The sequence below is a fragment of the Euprymna scolopes genome, chromosome 11, assembly GCF_053919585.1.
Source record: "Euprymna scolopes isolate OS-2025 chromosome 11, ASM5391958v1, whole genome shotgun sequence".
NCBI lineage: Eukaryota > Metazoa > Mollusca > Cephalopoda > Sepiida > Sepiolidae > Euprymna > Euprymna scolopes.
In genome coordinates, this window is record NC_136492.1 from 55,740,130 (window position 1) to 55,765,066 (window position 24,937).

The window sequence follows — 24,937 nt, forward strand, 5'->3', positions numbered from 1 at the left end:
TTGTTTATTGTTATAATAATATTATACGATAATATAAAATATTATTGGTTATATATCAGATGGGAGTTTCTAATAGACTTGTGAAGAGTGAACATCAGATGTTTCAGAAGAAAGAAAATTGATCTGTGCGGTGTTACGTGATAAATTGAGGTATACACAGCAGATGTGAAGGTGGAGATACTTTACGGATGATGTTGTTCACATAATGGACACAGACATGCTGACACACAGAGTGTGCAATCCAAAATGATGACAAACAAACCTTCAGAAATTCTACTACTGCAACTAATTTTTACGCCTTGTTCAAAAAAAAAGACACCCCAAAAAAGACAAAACAGACACCAGCAAAAAAAAATAAATAAATAAGTTATGCGATTTGAAAGTAAAAATCATTTTAGGTGGTAATATCGTTTCAGAATGTCTATTAGAATTGACTGATACGCTTTGGCCAAGCTATCTAGCAGCATACATACAGAGCAAGAGGCTTTCACAAACTTCTACGGTCAACCCCCTGGTGTAACACACACATGCTATGCATATACACAAGTTCAGAGATGTATACACTAACAAAATATACCCTTCTCGATGAAAACATGTACACAAAAGGCCATACATACATTCCTCACAAAAAAAAAAAAAAAAAAAAAAAAAAAAGGCCATCCTAATACACACATATCTTCATGATTATTCCTTTTCACATAAATGCATGTTGCAACTAACTGGAACAAATGTGTCCAATTTCTTATGTTAGACAGCTTTCTTAATTTTTCACAAACTGTATTTTTAATTCGCTTAACAAGTTGTAGAAAATTAATTTTGCATGAATAGATCTACAGCACAATCACATTAGCAACATTGAACCGGGGTCAGTACTAGAATGGGTAACCGTTTAGGAATACCATGTGCTCTCTGCATTTCCAGTTATCCAGGATTACTCCTTACCACTGAAATCAAGCAATGCAGACTCAGGAGGTGTGGTTAGTGATTATGCAACCCTTGCTCCACAATTACACTTTCAGACACTCTTACACAGGTAATTCAATCTATTAAGATGAATGGAGGTTATGATGTATGAATAGACTCTTTTTTTCTTTTGGTATTCCATTGAGATTAATAAATAAATCTAATATTAAAAGAAAAAAACCCAAAAAACTATCAATATTTATCAGATTGTAAAAAAATATTTGATTTGAATGCATTATATTTTTTTTTAAAAAGATTTTACAATAAATAATTATATATGTTAATGTTCACTTTGAAATAAAAGAAATGGAATTTTTTAGTGACAATAAATTAGCCCTTTCTAATTTTAATTATTTAATATTTGAAAAACTGAGCGGAGATTAAAAAAAAAAAATGTTTAATGGTGTCATTACATTATCGATGCTTTGGATTAGTTAGGAAGAGTTATTTCCCTTGAATAAACCGATTTGTGGAAGTACCATGCGACCTTTTTAAGTTGAAGCATACCTTTGTGCTCTCTCTATTTATTATGTAACAATATATGTACTAACCCAAACTAATAAATTGTTACTAAGATACACCAACGATTTTAAGATAAATCTCTTGAAATTATTTTTTCATAATTTAATAAAAATATTAAAATAAAAGGCACCAAAGAGGAAAGGATTCTGCTTAATTGAGTCTAATTATTTGATCTTTCAAAATTGGGTGAGGATTTTTCTGAAATACAGATTACCACCACACCTCATAAAAAAAAAATAAAATAAAATAATTTTTAATGGGTCTATTATAAAAAAATTAGGCGAATTTCCATCCCTGGATGGGTTCATTTCCCTTTTTTCTTTAACCTTCTGTCAAATAGATGATAACCAAATAAACTTGCTATTGGTAAATAGTTGAAATTCAAAAACCAGTTCAGAATGGCAAAAATCGAGTTTTATCATCTATCTGATAAATCCAATGTTCTGATGTAAGAAACATTAATTCAATTTAGCTTATTGTGGAAGAATTATTCCCCTTGAATATATTAGCAAACTGATTTATTTGTACAAAAATTGTAATTTTATTTAACTCTTCTATTCTTTCTCAGATGAAGAACAGTCTTCAGAGCTTTGTATAAACTAACCTGTCTTGACTGTTCTGTAATAATTGTTTATATAAATTTATGTAAATTCTCTTCTACCTCATGCATTAATTTTTTTTTACTCAATGAAAAATAGCCACTTCGATCTTTTTAAACAATATACATAAAACATATGAGATGTCATAAGAAATGGATTTCAAAACAAACTGTATTAAATCAATCAAGAAGAATCTTTTATATATTGATGTTTAAATTTATATATATGTATAGTACAAAATTTTATCATGTCTGTATAAGACTTTCTAACCACGATGAATTAAAAAAATAAGATGGAAAGGGCTACCTAACTGGTTTCTGTAATAATATTTTGTCAAGGCATGGTAAATTGTAAGAGGCATTGTTATGTGATTAAATGATTTATTTAACATATATACATAAGAGACGTGCATATTATTTTAGGTCATGTTCAAAATGTAAGAACGGTTTACATCATTTCTACGCCAAGTGGTTACATTTATTGTGCGTATGAAAGTAGTTCCGTGATATTACAATTTTGAACCTTGTTCAGAACTAGATTGATAGGATTATGATTGAGAAAAAAAAAAATCGTAACCCTAATCTTGATCTAGCTCTGATGAGCGAGATTTGAAACCAGTTAGTCAGTTCTTTCCATCTTTTATATTTTTTTATTTAAATCATATTTAAAAATAAATATGGCCTTTATATAGCCATAACATATTTTAAATAATTACTATACAAGAATTTGAACAAACATAAATACCAAGCGTTTTAAACTGAAAGCAAAATACATGTCTACGCTCGTCCATCTGTCTAATTGTTTGAAACTATTGTGTAGTAATTATTTAATAAAAAATTAAATATGCTCTACATATGTAGTTGAACACACTGGTCCTTTTTTTCTTCAAAATAACCATATTTACTATGACAATTTCATTGACACCGGTTCTTGTTAGATCAAAGTTAATGAATGCTTATTTGGGAATACCGGGTGCTTTATATGAGAGGACAGTGATCCCTCCCTACAAAAAAATAAATAAATAAATAAAAAAAATTAAAAAATAAACAAAAACTCCTGCCCTGAAGATGCCTTTCACAAATACTTTGGTATAGTATGCTACAACCATACATGTGATGACACAGCAAAACAATTGGGCCCTGGGCAGAGTTTTGTTCTCAAGCATGTGGTAAAGATCTCCGGAGTATGCACATGGATGGGATATATAGAGCTCAGGTTACTATTATGCATAGAATCTATTTTTAAAATTTCAATAGAATTAGTTTGAGTATTATATTCAAAGATAAAAAAATAAATTGGATTTTATCATTAATAAGGAAATAGATAGAAATAATTATACTAAGTTATATATCAGACTGAATATAAATATCTCTCACTTTGATAAATAATCTCAATCAAAAAATAAATTTTAAAAAAGATCTTCAAGTCGTCATCATCTATTTAAAAAAAAAAAAAAAAAAAAAAAAAAAATCAAAACATAAAACTGGATCTCTGACGATAAAACTTATATATAATGAACAATAAATATTAAAAATTAATGTCCCCTACATGCCACACCGTTTTGTGAATGGCTTCACATTTTTCAATATTTCCAGATTTTCTACCTCAATAAATGACTGTTTGTGGTTTTCTTTTGAAATTTTTTTTTTTTTTTTCAAGAAATTTCACAAGAAAATATATCAGGCAGCACCACTTTGCTATATTATAATCATTGGGTCAATTAGGTGTCAAAGAACCCAGAAAATGAGCAAAATGAAAGGGACGACTTTGGGTATACACTGGTTGACATAACGTACGTGGCATTTGTAAATGAACAGATAATAAAATAAAGTATTTTTTGTTTTTGTCACAAGATCGATTTTTAATATAGGTAAAGATTCATTTTTATTGGGGTCTTTGAAACCTAATTAATCCTAATTATTATAACATGATCTTGTGTTGTAGACATCAAGATGGCATATTACAAAATGGCATAAAAAAAAGTGATGCAGTAAAAACTGATTCCTATTTCAGCATATCAGTTTTATTTTCAGAAATATACTTTTGTTATTAAAATACCTGTATATGGCCAGTACTAGATGGGTGATCATTTGGAAAGACTAGACACAGTACATGCTACGCAGAGTTGTAGAAATTACCAGGTTGGTATTTGGAGGTGCGTTTAACTCACTGGAGGAGATGCACCCGCAAATCAAAACAGAAAGCAACAAGAAACTACCGTCTTTATTTGTCTTCCTGAGATTACCATGGCTCTACAACTTGGAGAGCCGTGCTTGCCGACACTGTTAAAACAGCAGGACTGATGATAATGAGAACCAAATATGTCCCAAGGTGGAATACTGTTGATACATTTGAGATAGAAAATGGCTGCTCTGAGCCGCACTGTCTTGACAGGGAGACAAAACCAGATTCAAAATCTAGTAAGCAATGTTGTTTTTTTTTTCGCTACTTCTTTCTCATAGAGGAGATGTTACTAGTATTTCTCTGCTCTATCATTACTTTCATGACAAGTGTTCGACTGAGCTTCAATCTATAGTCTCCCCCCCCCACATGTAAAACATTCACAACGAAAAACTCATTTAACTACAAAAACTGTAAATAATTTCACTTTGTGTCAAATTGAATGAAACTTCCATGAGCAAAGTATCTTTCCTAAAACTACCCATCTATAGAACACAATACCACGGGTTTGCTTCTTAGCTGAGTATAACATGTTCATTTTCACATCCAATAGATATCCTCTTAAATAAATCAGATTATGCCCAGTTCTTACCAGTACTGATCATTAGTATTGTTTCACTGGTCACTTAACACTTTACATATGTAAATAGACATTAAATTAAAAACCTTGTTTGCAAATGGTCTTTGAGCCTTGATAAGTGGTGACTTCCTTAGTCAAAAAAAAAAAAAAAAAAAAAAATAGATGATGACTTTGCAAATATCCTGTATGATATGAATATAGTGATCAGATAAACCCCGCAAAAATCAATATAAATTTATTATTTTTACTATTATTTTTAATTCAATGGATTTATTTGGTGAATCAGCAGACAATGCAACTCGCGGTCTGCAATAAACAAGGTCAGGTAAAAAAAAAATTTTAGAATACTAAAAACAAGTTTAAAAACAGTTAAACAATAGCATTTGATTTATTATTTTAGGCAAAAAATAATTAAATGTAATGCATATTTTTATCTGACATTATTTGCTGCAGACCGAGTCACCTGTTTTTCTGATTAACCGTTTACTTTGGAAATTATTTATGTTAGAATTATTTGTAACTTGATTGTTCCAAAAGTCTATTACTCTATAAAAAAAAAAAAAAAAAAATTGTGATAACTTCAGTTTTGGAAAATTTGCATGCTGATATCAGTGCAAGGAGAGACATTAAAAAAAAAAGCATAATCCCTGTTTAAAAATATCATTAATTTTTTTTAAAGTCTCAATTAACTTACCACTCATTCATGTTGAGTAAAGTAGTTAAACCTACGGATTCCAACTTATTTCTATAATTGAAACCAATAATCATCTTTTTAGTTTAGTTGTTTTTCTTTGGCATCCTTCAAATATTATTATTATATCCCAATTTTCATGTTTAGCTGACAGTGATGAGAATTGGATACAATATTCTATGCAAGGTCTTATTCGAAGTTTGAAAGCTTTAAATAGTCTAACAACATAACATAAGAATCGCAGTTAAAAAAAAAAAAAAAATATTGGAATATCAAATTTTAAGCCCTTTTGTTGTCAAACAAAAATTTTTCCTGTTTCTGCTGCTGCCATTTTGATAACCATAACTACTATGACAACAGCAATAACAGCCTTGTATGAAACAACACTAAAATCACATTAGTGCACCGGTACTTGTACAGTTTAATCGACATTAAAAAATGAAAATATCGAAAAAAGGTTATATTGTACATATCCGTTTTTTCTCAAGATAAAAAAAAAAAAAAAAAAAAATAAACAGCTTCATTTAATTTGATTGAGTAGTTTTTTTTTTGTTTTGTTTTTTTTACAGCGGAAAAACACGTTCTTATGATAGCGTGCTGAAAATCAGCCATTATGGAATTTGTTGAACATGCCACAGGGAGATAACTCAATGTTAAGCGCTGACACTCCCTCCCCATCTTTAATACTAGCTTTTCTTCCTAAAAATCGAACCTTTTGCTTGGTATCATAAATTGTTTTTTTTCACTGTAAAAAAAAATAAATAAAATAAAATAAAATAAAAAAAATAAAAATAAAAAAATACTTGATGAAATTAAGTGAAATTTTTTTTTTTCAGAGAACTTCATTCCATAATGGATACGTGCAATATAACCTTTTTTCAATATTTTCATGTCTTGATTAAACTGTACAAGTACCAGTGCACCACATGTGATTAATTCATTGTCTTAGTAATTTGAATTACTTTCAAGCACATATTTTTATGTGTTTGTCACTCATTTTCCTTGTATGTTAGTGATAAGTTATCTCACTGTTAGAGATTATCGCCTCTTGAATAAGAACTCTCTAGACTATAGGTAACTATAAATAGTTATATGTAAGTTGTGTATAATTTCTTGTGCTATGAAAAAACGAATATGCTTATAAATTAGTTGCTTTTATGTGTTATGGGTCTATCATTTTCTTTCTCTTTGGCTTGTCTTTTTTTGTTTCTTTTAGCCAGAGGTTCAAAAATCACCATGGCTGCTCCAAGGAAGCTAAAAGAAGCACAAAAGAATAAAGAATTCCTCCAGTGTCTATGACTGGCATCTCGGATCCAACCTAGAAAAAATAAATAAAAATTGTTAAATAAAATTGATTTGTGTAAATAAAGACAAAATATGACAGTTGTGTTTTTTAATTGTTTTTTTTTTTTTTTTTAAATTTGATCTCAATTTAGATCAAGACCAAATTTTTGTAACATTTTAAAATTTTCAAACAGATAGAAAAAGCGAAACAAAAATCACTTTAGATAATTGACAATTTTTTTTATGTTTATAAATTTTTGAGATTATGATTGATTATTCGTATTCTTTGGATTCTTTAGACTACTGTTCTCGTCTTTAGTGTTATAGTCACGCAAGGAGCCGTGACATAGCAGATACAGTTGAACATTTGTAAAATTCAGTTGTAAAAACTACACTCTTCTGGTGGTTGAAGATTCAATCCTCAGTGCAGGTAACAATCAAAATACAACTGCAAATAACTTAGGACTTCTACCCAGTCATGGTTGGTGGGACAAGAGCATGTTACTCTCGGAGATTAAATAAAGGGTTCCATTCAAATTTACATGCAGATTCCCAAGTTTGACAGAAAGATTTCCGAATTTGATAAGATATACCTGAAGAAGGTCGGAGGTTACATCGTCCAGAACGTTGTGAAAATAATACTCAAGATGAGAACAGTAGTCCGAAGAATCCAAATAATGTGCATAAAAAAAAATTATTTTAAAATGTGATCTCAATTCAGAATATCAGGAAAAAAAAAAAAAAAAAAAAAAAAATCAAAACATTTTTAAATCTGGGAACAAATAAGAATACGATGATTAAAAACAAAAATTGGAACATAATCAAATACATCACTTTCAAAATAATACAAGGAAAAACTCTAGGGACCCCATTCACCAAACTCCTAAGGAGTTAATTGTACAGAAATAACAAAAAAAACGAATTAAACTATCATGAAAGAGCAAATGTTTACAGGGATATAGAAGTACCCCCCCCCCCGAAAAAAGTGGAAATTAGTGTAAAATAATATATTTACAATGCATGTACAAAAAAAATCTTTGAATAAAAGGCAAATGATAAGAAATGGTAAGAATAGAATGATACAAATTCTATGACATCTATGTATTGTAACAGATCTTTTCAAGAAAATAATTATCAACCAATTTCAAACTTCATAAATTATAAAAAGTAATTCACCATTTCAAATGCTTGATAATGAATTAAGATTTTAATGGTTAGAAAGACCAGACAAGTGGGAAATTGTTTTTAATAAACATTACTATTTATTAAAAATAAAATTGAAATTTTTTTGTTCAAATCTCTAAATAAGATATTCATCTTCAGGAAATTGAACAGTTCTTTTGTTTTCTTCCTCCCATATGCAACGATGGCAACCTTGGCATAACTTTAAATGTTTGGAGTTGAGTCAAAATGATGTTTGTCTTATTACAGCTTTTTGGCATCTGTTGAACGTATGTAATAAAAAGTAATTCACTAAATTTATTAATAAATTATATTTTTAACAAGAGGTAAATATATATATATGTATATATTTTTTTTAACAAGATATATATATATATATATGTATTTTTTTTTTTTAACAAGATATATATATATATATATATATATATATATATATATATTTTTTTTTTTTAACAAGATATATACATATATATATATATATATATATATATATAGCAATACTGACCCAATGGGTCATGTGTGGTCAAATCTAAGCTTCTTTTCCTGGCTCATTTGCTTCTGGAATTCCCTTCCTACTTCTTGTTTCCGTAATGGTACCAACATGCAGAATTCTAAACATAATTTAAACAAACATTTTGCTGCACAATTCCCCACTTAAGATACTCCTTTGAATTTGGCCCTAATCACAGTATCCTCTTACATCTCGGTGGCAATATGCCGTGTCTGGGGTAAATAGAAGTTAAAAAATAAAAAAATTTAAACAGTTTTAAAGAATTTTTTAAATAAACAGACGTCCTCAAGTTCCTTTTTTAAGTGAGTAAACTAAAAAGTTCCCTAATTAAGTACTTATCTGTCTATTCTGACATCCATGTGTTCTGACCTTGTGATCTTTGTACAAATATAATTATCAACCAATTTCAAAGTTAAGAAATTAATATATTTAATAATGTATATGAAGAGGAGAAAAGATGAAAAAGGAAGAAAGAGAGGGGAAGATAAGAGTAAAGAGAAAGAGGGGATGGAGGTTCTATTATGACATCACAACATATTCTAACTTTATGAAATTCTTTGACTTTTTATTGGAGTAATGTACTTAATTAAAACCAAGAGAGAAGGGAAAAGAGAAAGAAAAAATAGAAGTGAGAGAGAAAGAGAAAAAAATGGTTATAAAAAAAAAAAAAAAAGAAAAAACAAAAGGCATCATATATTCTGACTTTGTAATCCTTTAAAACATGATTATCAACTAATTTAAAGAAATTATCTATTCAATAAATAACTCAATGTATCATGTATGATCTAGTATGGTAGACCATACTAGATCATACATGGTACATTGAGTTATTTATGTGTGTTAAAAGTAAGGCACTAGTACACTTAAGAAAAATTTGAGATCTTTTTAAACAGATTAAAAGAAGTTGCTAGTGAAATACTTACCGACTGCAGGTGGTCCCAACAGCATTCCAACACTAACAAAAAGCATAGCAAGGCCAAGCGAACTTGATAGTTTTTCTAATCCAAGTACATCAACCAATACAATAGGCACAAGGGCAATATATGCCCCTGCAAAGAGTCCTATAAACCAACAGTTTATAGCCAAACCAACATAGCTGTAAATGAAGGGTAGTAGGCCAATTGCGATGCCACAACAGAAAAGGCTAAGAAAAAACTGATATTGTCGAGAAATTAATCTCATATCTGCAAGCCATCCAAAGAACAGCCTTCCAAAAATATCCGAAAGTCCTGTTAGCGAAACAATAAATGCTCCTTGTGAATCACTCATGCCGAGATCTTCAGCATGTGATGGGATAATAATAAAGATGTTCATGTAGCCAAAACTAGAGAAAAATAAGGCAAAACCATAAATAAGGAACAACGGGTCCAGGAGTAAGGAACAATCAAGCAAACAATTAGCACCATTCTCTTTTTCATCATCGGAATCTTCTGTTTTCATACAACTGAACCATTTTTTAAACCACGTACATTTTTTTTCTTTTTCTAAATCCCGCACATTGTTAGTTAATTCTTCTTTTATTATAACCACATCACCCAAACTTCCAGAAGTGGTCGGATCGGCATGCAATATGGTACTCGTACAAGGCTGGTTTGGTTTGGAAATTAATTTATTCTTTTCAAGATAATTTTCAGGGTTTTTAACAGTGTCATCCGTTTGGCAGAGTAGAACCTCCATATTTTCGGGTATTGGCCTTTCCGATTCATTTAAAGGCTTCCGCTTACGTGATCTATAATATTCAATTGGTCTTATGAGGCTGCCACAAATACAGACGTTTGTCATGGCTGCTGCAAGAATCAGCATCACCTGATCAATGGTGTAGACGTGAAGCATATATCTCATGATGTTCGGAAGAAGAAATGAACCTAATCCACTGCCTGAAACTGAGAGACCCATTGCGAGTGATCGTCTTTTGTCAAAATGGTGACCCACCATCACAATAAATGGAGAATATGACAGCCCCAAACCAATGCCTGAAAAGAAAAAAAAATGTTTTTATATAAGCTAGACATTATAAATATATATATACACACACACACACACTTCAGAATAATGAAATGAAATATATCCGATATGCAAATCCAGTGATTTTCAGTCTTACGAAATATTAGATGTAATATTTTAAATAAGACAATCCCAGCCAAATAAAAATTGCTCAATATACAAGATTGAGCAAAGGAATCAAAATTTATGTATTTAAATTTTATGATTTGAAAAAGTTCATCTTCAAATACAGAATTTTTTATTGTTTGAAAAAGAATACAATTGAATAAATCTTTTTTTCTTAACCCATGAGTTTCCAATGCTTATTCATCTCCACAGAGGAAATATACTAGCAAATGTTTTTATTGGTTTGTACCTTATTTGCCAATAAAGCAATAAACATAAAAAATTAGTTTTTAAAACATTTTAGATACATAGAATAGGGACATGGGATATTGAGGCAGAAAAAGGATATTGTACTTCAAATCCAAAATGAATGTTAAATCTTGAAATGAAAATTTCTGCTAGTAAGGAGATGCATTGCAAATGCATTTCCTTTGTTTCACCGCTGGTTATATAAGATATCCAGCAAAGATCTCGTTTATACAAGATTCAAAAATTAAATCCAAGTGGTAAATATATAATTTGAATAATATATCAGGAGGCAAAACAGCCCGTATGGCATTGCACGGTCATAAAATATGGATAAATATTATATTTTAATTCATACAGAAACTGAGACATGTGCATGCAAGTATTACATTTTTTCTAAACAGTTCACTTCTTGTAAGTAAAAAAAAAAAAAAAAAATTAGCTGAGATCGAAACCAAAACCTAAAGACAACATGTCAAGTACGATAATCATTAGGCCAGCTTGACACAATCTTTAAAAAAAGTTTTCAAACCTACTTATTCTTAACATACGGAATCTGTATTGGGAACAATCCATGCATGTGAATTCGTGAAACATTAAAAACGGATAAAAATCTGATAACCTGCCACATACCAATTTTTCAATTTTGACCCCTTAGTAGCACTTTTTTCTGGATGAAAACCAAGTTTTTCCCATGTCTGAATACCCTATATACCAAATTTCAAATCTGTAGCGCAAAAGTTTGTTAAGTATATAGGTTGAGAGTGGTCTTCACACACACACAATTACCCAGCTTTGCTTGGGGGTTGCTTTGATGCCTTTTTTTTTTTTTTTTGCTTATTTTGATCTGTATCTTTGATAATTCCAATATTTGCACCGTTATTTAAACTCGAAAAACATGGCTTTTTCTCTGCAGTATGCATTATTTTTAACTAGTCTAAACTTAATACTTAACCCAGTCTGTATTACTTTTAACCAAATTTTAAACAAGTTTTTCTAATCTAAATTAATACAAAATAATCCGACTTCTCAAATTGATAAAAGATCCATTATTGTATTTTAATTATAAGGTAAACCTGGCCTTAAAACTCTAGAAACTAGAATATTCTAACTTTAGAGGTAGATGAAGCTAAAAAAAAAAAAAAAAAAAAAAAAAAAAAAAAAAAAAAGCGGAGGGGAATAAAAGTAATAAATCAACAAGAATACAGAATTATACAAAGATTACAAACGGGTTTCTTTTTACGACAGAGGCTAGAACAACTTTAAGTAGTATACTTAATATGTACAATTCGTACATACTAAAATATGATCATCTTGCTACCTATATCTAATCGCCTATACTGGATCCTCAACAGATCACATCTTACTTTCAATATCCTCGTGCTGTAAATTTCTAAAATCTTATATCACTACTAAGACATTTTCTGAATAGATACAAAATTCCCCCCCCCCCCGATCAGCTCAACATCCAATGATCGTACATCTAATCTTTATCTAATTTCTTATATCACTTTCTAAATTACGGATTAGAATAATAAACCACAACACTATCGTACCTATGATTTCTCTCAAAACCATAAAAATACCGCTGCTAGTATGCTACGTATATCCAATTATATCCTATAGATACTTTACCTCCAAGACAACCGCATTTGTCTGTTTTGCATGCCAAACTTTTTTTTTTTTCTCTAAACTCTACCCAAAACTATATCCTAACGTGTGCTCTTATTTAAACCCTCTTTCCTGATCACTAACCAACTGCTCTATTTCCCAAGCTGCCATTAAATCTAATCGATTGCATGTTACTAAGAGGGGTTTTAGCTCTCAACCCTTAACCTTAGACTGATTTTTTTCGTAATCAATACACATTAACGGCTAAAGATTTCTAAGGCATGCTTTAGAGTATACTCTTATCCCATAGTTAAGCTTTAAAGTAGATACTTATTAGCCATAGTCATGCATAGATTTAAAGTGATCTATAATAAATAGCAACCCTTTATCTCTTCCCTTCGATAGTATTACAACATAAAACTGAATGGATACTCAATGTTATACAAACTCCAGATTTTACAAGAAAGGTGAAGCTATCTTCCTTCGTTAGAAGAAAGAAGACAACAAACATACTTAATATCTAAAATTCCATATATTCGTAACTACTGAAAACATGCCATTTATCTATAATTATACTTACAGAATACGCCATAACTTATATATTTTCCAGTTATAACTGTATTGAACTGTACTCCAATCAAATGTTACTTGTATCTACATTAAATATGCATCTTATCTTTCTGTCGTCGTAAATACTCAGTTTGGGCAGAAATTTTAATTTCTAATATTAAGTTAATCATGCTTTAACATGTTATTCTATTCCTAAACTAACATATAAACTATATCTAAACTCTCTCTCTCTCTCTCAAACCAACCTGCTGCAAATTTAACTGCTTCCACTGCATGAATTCTTACTTATCCCCTCTTTGATTAAAACTGAAAATAAAAATCATAGTAATGTCCTTTTTAATCACTTCGAGGAGGGTAACTTTTCAGTACATACCCACTAAATAATCAAATAACATTAACTACTCATGCAGGGTCACAGAAATACCTGGTTTAGGATCCTGTAGACCTTCCCAGGTTATCCGTCTAGAAAAAGGAAAACTCTGAAGCTAAACATAGCGAAGGGAGGCCTCTTCAGTCCCAAACGACAACCTTCCTAGAGCTGGTGACTCAAACAAATTACCGGTTGGCTGATAGCTGACACATAGCTTCTCTTTATCTCATTCCCTATCACAGATGGTTACATTTCTGACACATTTCCCAGACCAGCAAGATCAACATGCCTCACTTCTAGATCTATTTCTGACCACAGTTCCCAATGATTGTATAGATTAGAATGATGATCATGCTTTGATAATGGTAGAAATCGCCCTAAATTTTCAACCTAAAACTGAAGACCCACTGCTCAAAACAATGAGGTATTACAAAAAGGCTGACTGGGAAGCCATCAGGGATCTCATTATAGATGCCCCCATGAGGAAATATCTTTTCTTTTCCAGCTGAACAGTGCGCATATGAGACCACTGAATGGTTCAAAACTGCAATTTAGCACATGTTCCCACATGGAAATTTTAGAGCAAGCCCCACTCTCCCCAATGGTTTACTTCTACTTGTGCAGCTGCCATTGTTTAAAGGCAGTATACGCACCGCAGATTCAACCGACATAAGTCCAGTTCAAACAGACAGAAGTACATAGAATCTAGAAGCAATTGTAAGAGAGAAATAGCGACAGTTAAGACAGAATACACTGAAATCATCAGAAAACGCATTGAAGCACAGAAATTAGGAACTTGTGATTTTCGGAAAATCTACAACAGTGTAGTAAATAATGGGCAGTCAACGATTCCCTCACTATCAAACAAGCAACCAAGAAGCCAGTCGGTTTGCCTCAAACTCTACATTAGACCCAGCACACCACTCCCTCCCTGACTTTCTTTTGTGAACAGACGCCACACTAGATGATTTGAAAATCACCCCATTTTTTAAAAAACCTAGACACCTCAAAATCATGTGGACCCGATTTCATCCCCTTCTCAGGTGCATGATATTATAAAAAAAACTTAGACACTTCGAAAGCATGTGGATCCGATCTCATCTCAGCTGTGCTATTAAAAAAATGCTCCGCTAAGGTTGCTCTAGTTCTCTCTAAACTTTACATCAAATACCTTAACAAATCTTGCTTTCCTGACTGCTAGAAAACCGCTTCTGTGGTACCAATTTTCAAGAATTCTGGCAAAAGAACTGACCCATTAAATTATCACCCCATTAGCCATCTCCTGCTTTTCACCAAAATATTTGAGTCCTTAATTAATCACCTTACAAGTCCATCATCTTACCGCTGCTAAGCTCCTGACCGACAATCAATATGGATTTAGGCAAGCCCGTTCCACAGCACATATCCTAACTAATCTGTGAAGATATATACTGTTCACTGGAAAAAAAACGAGGGAGGGGAGCAGTAGCAGTCAATATATCTAAGGCTTTTGACAGAGTATAGCACGATGGTCTTCTAAGAAAAATTAGATCATATGGTATCACTGGAAGAATACGCAATGTAATTAAATCCTTCTTAAGAGAAGGATCCAGGTTGTCCTCAACGGTCGTACATCTATGCAATATGATATAAATACCGGAGTACCTCAGAGGTCTACCCTTGGACCTTTATTATAAATGACCTCCCTGATAAAATTGTTTTTGAAGGAGTATATTTCCTGATGACACCACTCTATAACAGGCACAGGAAAACAAATGAACATGTATCTAAGGAAATGGCAGAAACACTAGAGGATGATCTCCAATCTGTAGTGGAATGCGAACAAAAAAGAATGGTCACGTTCAATGCTGCCAAGACTAAGCTGGTTTCCTTCAATAATTACAAGAAATCTTCTCTACCACCAATAGCAATGGCCAAGAACACATAACTCCTCGGCCTAACATTTACAGGGAACATGAACTGAAATAGATACATTGAGAACATTGCCAAGGCTGTTGCAAAGAAAGTGAGCTCTCTCTACAGTGCTAAAAAATTACTTACGCCTAAAAGTATCTTGAGCCACCATTCGCCCATGTATGGAGTACTGTTGTCACATTTGAGCTGGTGCATCTGCTACTTGTCTCTCACTCCTGGACAGAGTTCAAAAGAGTGTCGCCAACCTGATAGGTCCTGAACTGTCATCTAGGCTTTAGCTTGTCCCATTGATGAAATGTATCCCTCTGCCCGTTCTACAGGTACTTTAACAGTGAATGCTCCGACAAACTACAAGCACTTGTACCCCCTGGACATGAATATGCCCGACAAACCTGACAAGCAGCTAAATCCCACCCCTTCACAGTAGAGATCCCTAGGTCTAAGAAAGCCTTCTACTCCAATAGTTTCTTCCCCCAGAACTGCTAGACTTTAGAACTCCCTTCTGGCATTCTGCTTTCCCAACTGTACTGACATACAAAAGTTCAAGTGTAATGTGAACAGACATCTTGTTACTCATCTCCCTTCATAATACCCTTACAACTTATGTCCCCGATAGTAGCTCCTACTTCAAAGTGGCACTATATCTTTTTTTGGGTGAAAATTGAAAAAAAAAAAAAAATTTTTTTTTTTATAATCCCAAAATTATTTTAGTAAATATTGGTTATATTGGCATCTTACTGATCAACATAGCCCCGACACAGTGGATGCAATGTGCCAGCAACGATCCAATTTCTTTGATTTATCCCTTTAGCAGTTATTTTTCCAGCTCAAAACCAACTACTTTGGTGAGGTTTTGGAGGCCATGATTTCTTGAACTGTATGCGAAAGAAACCACAGGATCAACATCGACTATCAAAGAATTTATGTGGTTGTCGCTGTATAGTTCTACAATTAGTTAGCTGTATTGAAAAATTCCTTATACTATTTGTGCTTGGTTGTTGGGGCCTATATTTTGTTAAACCGACATAAGAAACCTCTGAGTCACATTTTCACTAAATGTGTAGACTGTTCTGCAATTTCTTGAAGATTAGTTGCTTGTCCAATGGATGTTCAAAAACAGAAACATAATTTACTTTTGCACTGCTAAAAAACAGATTTTTAAGTCTTATAAAATTCTTTGCAGTTAATAAAAAAAAAATTTAAAAAATTAAGAAATTTATGTGCAGAGTTTAAACCTACAGCTCACGTCATGCAAAAAGAAAACACGCTATTAACTTACTCACAGTAGAATTTTCACAGCCCGTTGTTCTATCATTATTGCTAAACAATGAGATGGAAAAAAATGGCCTTACTGATGATAGATTATCGGTAACTCTGAGAAAACTTAAAATCACTCCCAGACTTATACACTAAAGTTCTGTAAATTTTAAACATCTGTTTAGCCATTTCAGAATCTATAAGGAACGAACTCACAAAGTTGCATTTATATATCTCTCTTAAAAGTGAAAACGTGTGTGCGTGTGTATATTTCCTTATACAATATCTCACAATTTTCAGTCTACAGACTCGAAATTTGATATACAGTTTATGGAGATTTGGAAAAATCTTTGTAATCGGTTTTCGGCCAGAAATTTAGCTGTTAAGAGGTCAAAATTCAACAATTGGACCTTTAAGAACTCTACCAAACTCCTCCGCCAATTTTGGGTCTAAACACTTGAAATTTGAGATATAGGTTCCTTGGACATGGATCTAACTTATCTTAATTTGAGCCCAAAACAATAAATGTTAAGGGGTCATAATAGGGGTAAAAAAATTTGACGCTGCAGTCTCTACCAAATTACTCAGACAATTTCTGGTCTAAACATTTGAAATTTTACATAAAGGGTATTCAGAGATAGGACACGCTTTTTAATCGGTTTGGGTAAAAAAATTTGAGCTACCAATATATAAATGTATGTATGTATGTAGGAGTTGCTTTTTTCTTTTTTTCACAGATATTTTCGATTGTCTAGCTTTAATTTAAACCTACATCACTTCCGGTTTGGCGATGGTCGTCACAGCAAAGATGCCAGGTTTTTTCCCCCCATTCTTTTCCTCCTTCGTGGTACGGGTTTGAGCATGCCTTCCTACTACCATTTTTTTTTTTTTTGCTCAGCAAAGACCCGGGCAATGCCAGATTGAAATGCTAGTATATATAAACAAAAAAATGGATGAAAATAAAAATTAAAAATATTTATTGATCCATCAAAAATTAAAACAAGGAATTATAGTAAAGAAAAATCCATAACCCATAGATTTTCAAAGATAAATTATTTGCTCTTTATCAGTATAAACATTAATAAATGCATCACTGGTTCACATAAATTTGAAAATATAAAAAAGTTTTTGTGAAATAAAAAGCGTTTTAAATAGATTAACAGATAAAAAAAAAAAATCAATGAACTATCAATTTTTTTGAAAAATCAATTTTTCTTTATTATAATTCCTTGTTGGCAATTTCTTCGATTTTTATTTTCAACATCAATTTTCCTTGTTTATTTAATTGCTTTTACTTTGTCTACTTGTAGTTCTATATGCATTGATTTACATGTCAATGAATTACCTGCCCTAAAAAACGTTATAAAGAGACTGAAGGTGAGAGGACAGGAGTGGTTGGCAGCGAATGGTACAAAACTAGGTAAAAAGTTGTGCACATGCATCTTTTTTTTTTTTCTAATTAGCATTTCATTTTCCTGATCGATTCTATTTTTAAGATTATATAAATGAAAATTTTAAATTGAATTATGTAAATTCACCCCACAATTTATTGTTTGACAAGTAATACAAAAAAAAGGTTGAGTTTTCAAGGAATCGCTCATCTCAGAGGAAATATTTTTAGCAAAATATAGATAATTATCAATTTTGCTTACTACACAAATTGAAAATTAAATCTAAAATTATTGTATGAAAAGGATATTCCATGGTTGAATGAATGAGGATACAGGAACAGTTGTAAAAGCCAAAGCGAAGTATATTCCAGATGATATTGTACGTTTTTTGGGGTTTTTTTTTGTTTTTTTTTAATGTATATTCCAAGCTGAAATGTGAATTCTTTGAAGTTCAAAATCATGCATATGAAGTAATCCATAAAGTTTACTATGGAAAAATCCTTTGAAAAGTGCTTTGAAAAATTTATCACTTCTTATCTCTTCTCATAACTCCTCACTTCCCCAAGCCACTTTCTCTTTACTGCCATGAACTAAAGTAAGCTTTGACAAACAAACATGCTAGTCATAACAGGAAGTGCCAGAGTTAGAGATTCAGCCTTTCCACTTTCAACTCATGATATGCCCCCCTCCCACTGCTAGATGACAACTCTTTCTTATATCTGAACTGGTGAATTTTTGGTCCATTTAAGGATTCTTGATAAGACTCAGAGCACATTTAATTGGATTGATCCCACGCTTTCTTCTTCTCTGCACTTACTCTCTTACAGACGTAATGTTGCTAGCTCTAGTCTCTAGGATTTTTTTTATCACTTTTTAGGTTTTATATTCTTTCCTCTTCACATGATACCTCATTGCAATAGAGCTTCCTATTCCAGTAGCTCCTTTTCCAAGAACTGCAATTTAATTTACCAAATTTCCACTCGAATGATTACTACGATATTGTCCCATTGACTATTGTACACTCTTCAACCCTTATCTCTGAGTGGCTTCTGAGCCTTGATAAGCTGCGACTCCTCTGTAAAAAAAAAAAAGAAAAAAAAAAAGAAAAAAAATGATTTCTCACTTCCAAGCCACTTTTCTCTTTACTTCAATGAGATAAAGCTTGAATAAGATAAGTCATTTTCATTTAAACCACAAACAAACATACCAATGGTAATGCTGACATAGATATTAGTGTTTTCCTCTAATTTGAGGAATTTTCTTTCATGTCATCATTGGTTAAGATTGTGTGATATTTGTACGAAAACATCAACATAATTTATGCTTCAAAAATGACATTAATAAGGCAACAGAGGAAAACGGAGACTGTTGAAGGTCTCATAGATAGTTTATAATTCAAATGGCATCAGGACTCTTATTTATCTTGTCATATAATTACTGTACGTGAGTCAGCTAAAGGTCAAGTAAATAATAGGCACACTGAACATTTTCTGTAGATGCTAATAGGTTGTGCCAGAGCCAGAGGTTATGCCCCTCCGCCTTGCTGCTAGAAGACAACTCTTTCTAAACAAATTGTTAAAATTGGGGTGGTGAATTTTTTACATTTGAGAGTTCTTGATAAGGTTCAGAATTTGGTTGTCCCCCTCCCCACACTACTTCTCTACAACCTCTCTCATAGATGTGATGTTGTCTTCCATAAATACTGTTATGACACACGTTTTTCAGAATTGTCCTATCCATTTCTTGTTTTCTTTGTCCCAGCTTATTTCACTCATTGGTCAAGCAATCTCCATCAATTTGTTGTTTTGATACCTCATTGGAATAGAGTTTCCTATTCCAGTAGCTTTTTTTCCAAGAACTGCAAACTTGTAAAACTCTTTTCTGACTGACTATTTCCCTCCTATCTATAGTGTTGGCCTTTTCAAAACTAAGGTCAATAGGAATCTCCTGTCCTTGTGATAATCCTTTGTTTTTGTCAGCTCCTTATATCGAGTGGCTTCATGCCTTGTCTGAAGCAATTTCTATAAAAAATGTTACTTCATTCTTCAATTTTGAATAATATAGTATATTTGAAAGATTAAGTTATTCAGCAAATAATCGCTAGTCATTTGGTTATCATTAGGGCTATGACAACAGAATATTATTGTTTTGACTCGAGTATATATCTGACAGTTAATCAACCAAGAACCACATCACTCTACATAGAAACACAAGATATCAACGGATACACCACACTCAGTCAAAACAATGAAAAGAATATGCTGTTGTCCTAGTCCTAGTTATCATAATGGAGCTGGTGAATCTGTCCCATATCACAAATGTGATGTTGCTAGTCTCAGTCTCTTCTATAAGTACTATTATGTCATATGTTTTTTATAACTGTCTAAATTATTCTGCACTTCATTTGTTCCAGCTTGTTTAACTAGTGGTCTTCAATTAATTGTTTAGATACCTTGTTATAATATAGCTTCTTATTCCATTTACAAGAATTGCAGGTTTGTAGAATTCTCTTCCTATTCACTAATCCTCCTACCTATCACCTTAGTCTTTTTTTTTTTTAAATAGTAAATAATAAGTATCTCCTGTCTTTGAGATTATCATATTTTTTTTGGTGTTTTGCATCAAATAATTTCATGTCTTATCTGCCAACGATTTCTTTTTATGTAAATTATAAAAACGTCCAATTTTAAAGTTTTCAACATTTATTCGATCTAACAAAGTGATCTTATGAGATTTTTCAAACTAAGACAAGAATAGCATTTAAGTTTATGAATATTTGCTTTTGACCAGCCAATTTGGTTATCTTTACAATTACCGTTTTGACTGAACTTTCGATTTTCTCTCCCCATGTTAAAAATGTTTTTTCTAAATAATAACGTTATTATTTAGAAAAGCCCTTAACAAGGAGAGGGGGGGGGGGCTTCCTTTACTAATTCTATATTTTCACCTAATATTTTAATAAACAAATAACATAAAAAAAATCAATTAAAAATGAAGGAGGAACCTGAAGTGGAGCAGAAACAGTAGTCGTAAAGATAACTGCCAACTTTCTTTATTGTTGTACCATGTTAATGAATTATAACATTTATCTCCAATATATTTTTTAAATTACTTAGTCCCGCCCAGATGATTGCTAATATGAAACATTTTTAAATAATCATCTAAAAATCAGGAGAGGAATAACTCATTTTAGAAGGAACAATCTAATAGTAAGTTTACAAATGTACCAACAAATAATAATTAAAAACTAAAATAACTTCTCTGCATCCCATCTGTATTCTTGTTTGGGTCATTTAATGCTGTATATAAAATTTAAATTTTTAGTTGCTTTCAAATTTGATTTTTGTTGAATATATTTGAGTAATGTTTTTAATATAGTTTGTTATTTGATGGCATTTCTATTTTATTTGCCCTTTTTGGAAGTTTAGAATGGGTTTCTTCTTTGAAGAGTTCGTTTAAGTTTGTGGCCCTGTAGTCGTGTTGACGAATTTGTGAGGTTATAGCAGTCAAATAACAAGTGTTTCACCATATAATGTTTATAACATGGTATACATTGGGGAGGTTCTTCACTTTTCAGTATGTATGAGTGAGTTATGTATGTGTGTCCTATCCGGATAAGTGATAAAACTACTTCAATATAATAGGAGTTGCCTATCATAAGTTTAAAAATGTGCAAGCAAATAATTAAAAACTAAAATAACTTCTCTGCATCTCGGGCAGGTAGGTAGATCTAATAAGTTTCATATTTAACTTGCTGAATATTTGTCCTAGAACAGGTATTTTGCTAGTCTAACATAAAATTAAGCCAGTTGTATTTTCAAAGTCTGTCAGCAGAAATTTTTAACATGATAAAACAATGTTTGATTCTTCCTACCCAATTTGTATTTATTATTGTCACACCATGTTCTGGGCAATAAAAAAAAAATGTACTTCCTCCAGTTTTTAAATTTTGGCCCAGATGATTAGTAAAATGAAAATATTATCAATAAGAAAAATCAGTTTACAGCATTAATAAAATTAATTTACTGAACAGTTTTGCATCATTTTTATGTTATGTATTTTTGGGTATTTGATATTCAGGATTTCGTTCTCTCGTTTGTATATTTTGCAATTTTTTGAGCAAGTGATTTTCTAGGCAGTTTCTACATTTAGCTTTATTAGGACAGTCTTCTTTATGACTTGGGTTTTTTGACTGCAATTTCCACATGTTTGGTTTCTTTGGCATTGAGCTTTGTTATGCCCAAACATTTGGCATCTATAGCATTGTAGTGGGTTTGGAATGTACTGTTCTACTTTGGGTCTTCCATAACCTATATTGATTGGTATTTGGGAATTGTCCGAGTGTCTCGGATGCAATATGCAGTGTCTTGGTTTTCTTTTGTTCATAATAAAATTAAAAGATTTAGGAGCCATGCTCCGCACCTGCCTTGGAATCCCTTATGGGGAAAAAAAAAGGAGGAGGTAAATCCCATTTACCTCGGTTCTCCAAGGATACATAGCTGATATACTCAAACATGAGAACTACATGCACTTATATGTACTTAATCCCACTCAAGTATGGGTTTCTCTATATTTTATTACTCTTGTTGGTTGCCCTGGTTAGAGTTTGATTGACCCTTCAGCTACTACTCATTAAATGAGTTTGTTTTTTGTTTTGTTTGGTTTGTCTGAATTAATGCCTGATATGACCAACCGATTTATTGGATTGGGCCTATCCAACCACCTGTCTAGCCTGGTAAGAGCCAAAGTGATGTGTTGCAGTGCAATATTATTATGTCCAAGACATGTTCTGCTCAACCATCAGGTCCCATCCTTAATGCATTACAGGTCACCACCCATGGTCAACAGGTGGCCCCATTGAGGGACTTTTACTCTCTGCAGGAGTGCAGTCCATATATTCTGATGTCCTATCGACTGGACCTAAAATAATCTATAAAAAGTTTTGTTTTTGAGTTTTTCATATCTGGATACATAATGTTTGATTGGATTTGGTTGTTTTATTTGATGGCATATCACATATTTTTAAATTATTGATGTTAGGACCTGCCATTTTGAAAAATATTTTTGTGTTTCAAGTTCTTTATATTTTCAGATATTCCTTCCAGGTGTATATCTTAGTTGTTCTGCTCCACAGCACATCAACTTTTTTTTTTTTTTCAATATTTTTGTAGAATCCATTTATTGTTGTTTCAAGTTCTTCATATCCTCAAGCAACTATACATGATGTTTGGTTTGGTTATTTTGTTTCAGAGTACATCAACCCCTTTAGTGCTATTCATGCCGAATTCAGCAACTTTGTAGAAAATTCCTATAATTCAAGTCTCCTATATCTTTTATCACTAGTTCATAGTGCTTGGTTTAGTCGTCTTGTAGTTGATTCTGTTATTCTCATTCCTGCAGTACATTATTACATTATTGAGCTTTGATAAGTGGTAAGAATTATGTTTATGTTTGATGTGTTTTAAGTCAAGAAGTCAGTAGAGAAATGGGAGAGGGGAAAAAAAGGAGGGAGGGGAGGGGGTGCTTTCGTTTTTGCTTTGCAGAACATGGTTAAGTTTTGCTAAGGTTTAAAGGACAAAACAAAAATATTTTAATGTATGACGCATTTGTCTCAGGAAGCTAATATTCAGATTGACCTAGGTGTAATAACTATGGATTAAGTTTAATGCAAACCAAAAATACTTGTGAAACGCAAAAATAACAACCAAGTCTGAGTGAAATAGGCTGGATAATGGAAATACAGCAAAACTTCCTGGTGCTTTAGTATTAGTTACAATTGAAAAAAAGCATTTCAAGTAAAAACTCTTTCATGTAATAATGTGTCATGTAGAAATAAATATCCTTGCCACAAATTAGAGAAAAAAAGTGATTGTGCAGAAGATAGCCTAGAACTTTCATTAAAAATAAAAATTTGGTCTTGTATTTTTTCAATTCACCAGGGATAATAGTAAAAGTTCCTAAAATAAGCAAGGGAGATAAATCGATCTGTAATTTAACCAAGTAAAAATGACAGTTATCAAAATGAAATAGGCAATAAAACTTCAATTCATGATAAAATTGATTCTTACTTGTAATTAATTTTCTACTTTATCATTTTATTTTCCTAATTTTTGATGTGGATACTTTAGCATGAAACAAAGACATGAAATTTAATTTTAAATACGATTTCTACTTGTGACATACATATAAGCACCAAGATTTTTAATGGAATTGGCATCATTAGAAATGTTATCATCCCTTCATTAGAAACAACTAATCTTGGGTTCTTGATTAGAATTTAACCTAATAAAAAAATAAACAAACAAAAGTACTGAAGATACAGAAAATCATTATGATCAAAGATGTCATATTCCAAAAATCATCTAAATTGATCAAGTAGTTTTATTTATAACTAGCGAGGGGTACCCGGCGTTTATCGGTGTGTGTGAAAAAAACCCAAAGCCTTGACGCCCGTGAAAAAAAAAAAAAAAAACGAAGCCTTGATGACGCGCAGTTGGAAAATAGTAAAGTGGGAAAAAAAAAAAAAAAACAGGTGCGCGTTTTTGATTGACGTGACAGCGATAGGTATTCAGCAGTTAGCATTTTGTGCGGGACAGTTTTTAATGCGGTCAATTGTTTGTTTTAAAAAACCCGCTCCCTCGTCTCGAAATGAAAGCTATGACGAAGTCGACATTGACCAAATGTTACTTAGCTCTCTAGAGACCACTGGCTCGGAGCCTGTGATTAGAGTCGAGTTTCGCTTTTTGTTTATACCGAAAACCGAATGTAACGCGTGCCAATGCGGGAAATGTGGAATAATTAACGTTTGAAAGTCAATAAAATTAAATAGACAGGCGAGCTCCGTGGTTAAGTGTGAGATATTACAATTTATAGATGATATAAAAAGTTTTAATTTGCGAAGCGAGCGAGCGCTTCTGAAAGAAGCCTTTTGTGGACATCGAAGAGAAACGTACATA

The 24,937-nt window shown here is 32.0% G+C and overlaps 1 protein-coding gene across 2 annotated transcripts in view; it reads right to left on the reverse strand.

Moving 5' to 3' along the window:
- Positions 1 to 6,358: 6,358 nt before the first annotated feature.
- Positions 6,359 to 24,937, reverse strand: part of LOC145287855 (monocarboxylate transporter 12-like) — a 95,714-nt gene continuing 77,135 nt past the window's right edge. For both annotated transcript variants that reach the window (XM_080135736.1, XM_080135737.1), the window contains 2 exons: positions 9,437 to 10,486; positions 6,359 to 6,854 (listed from right to left, as the gene is read on the reverse strand). In XM_080135736.1, coding sequence (XP_079991862.1) covers positions 6,682 to 6,854; positions 9,437 to 10,486 — 1,223 coding nt within the window. In that variant the 3' untranslated portion in view covers positions 6,359 to 6,681. The remainder of the gene's footprint in view (positions 6,855 to 9,436; positions 10,487 to 24,937) is intronic.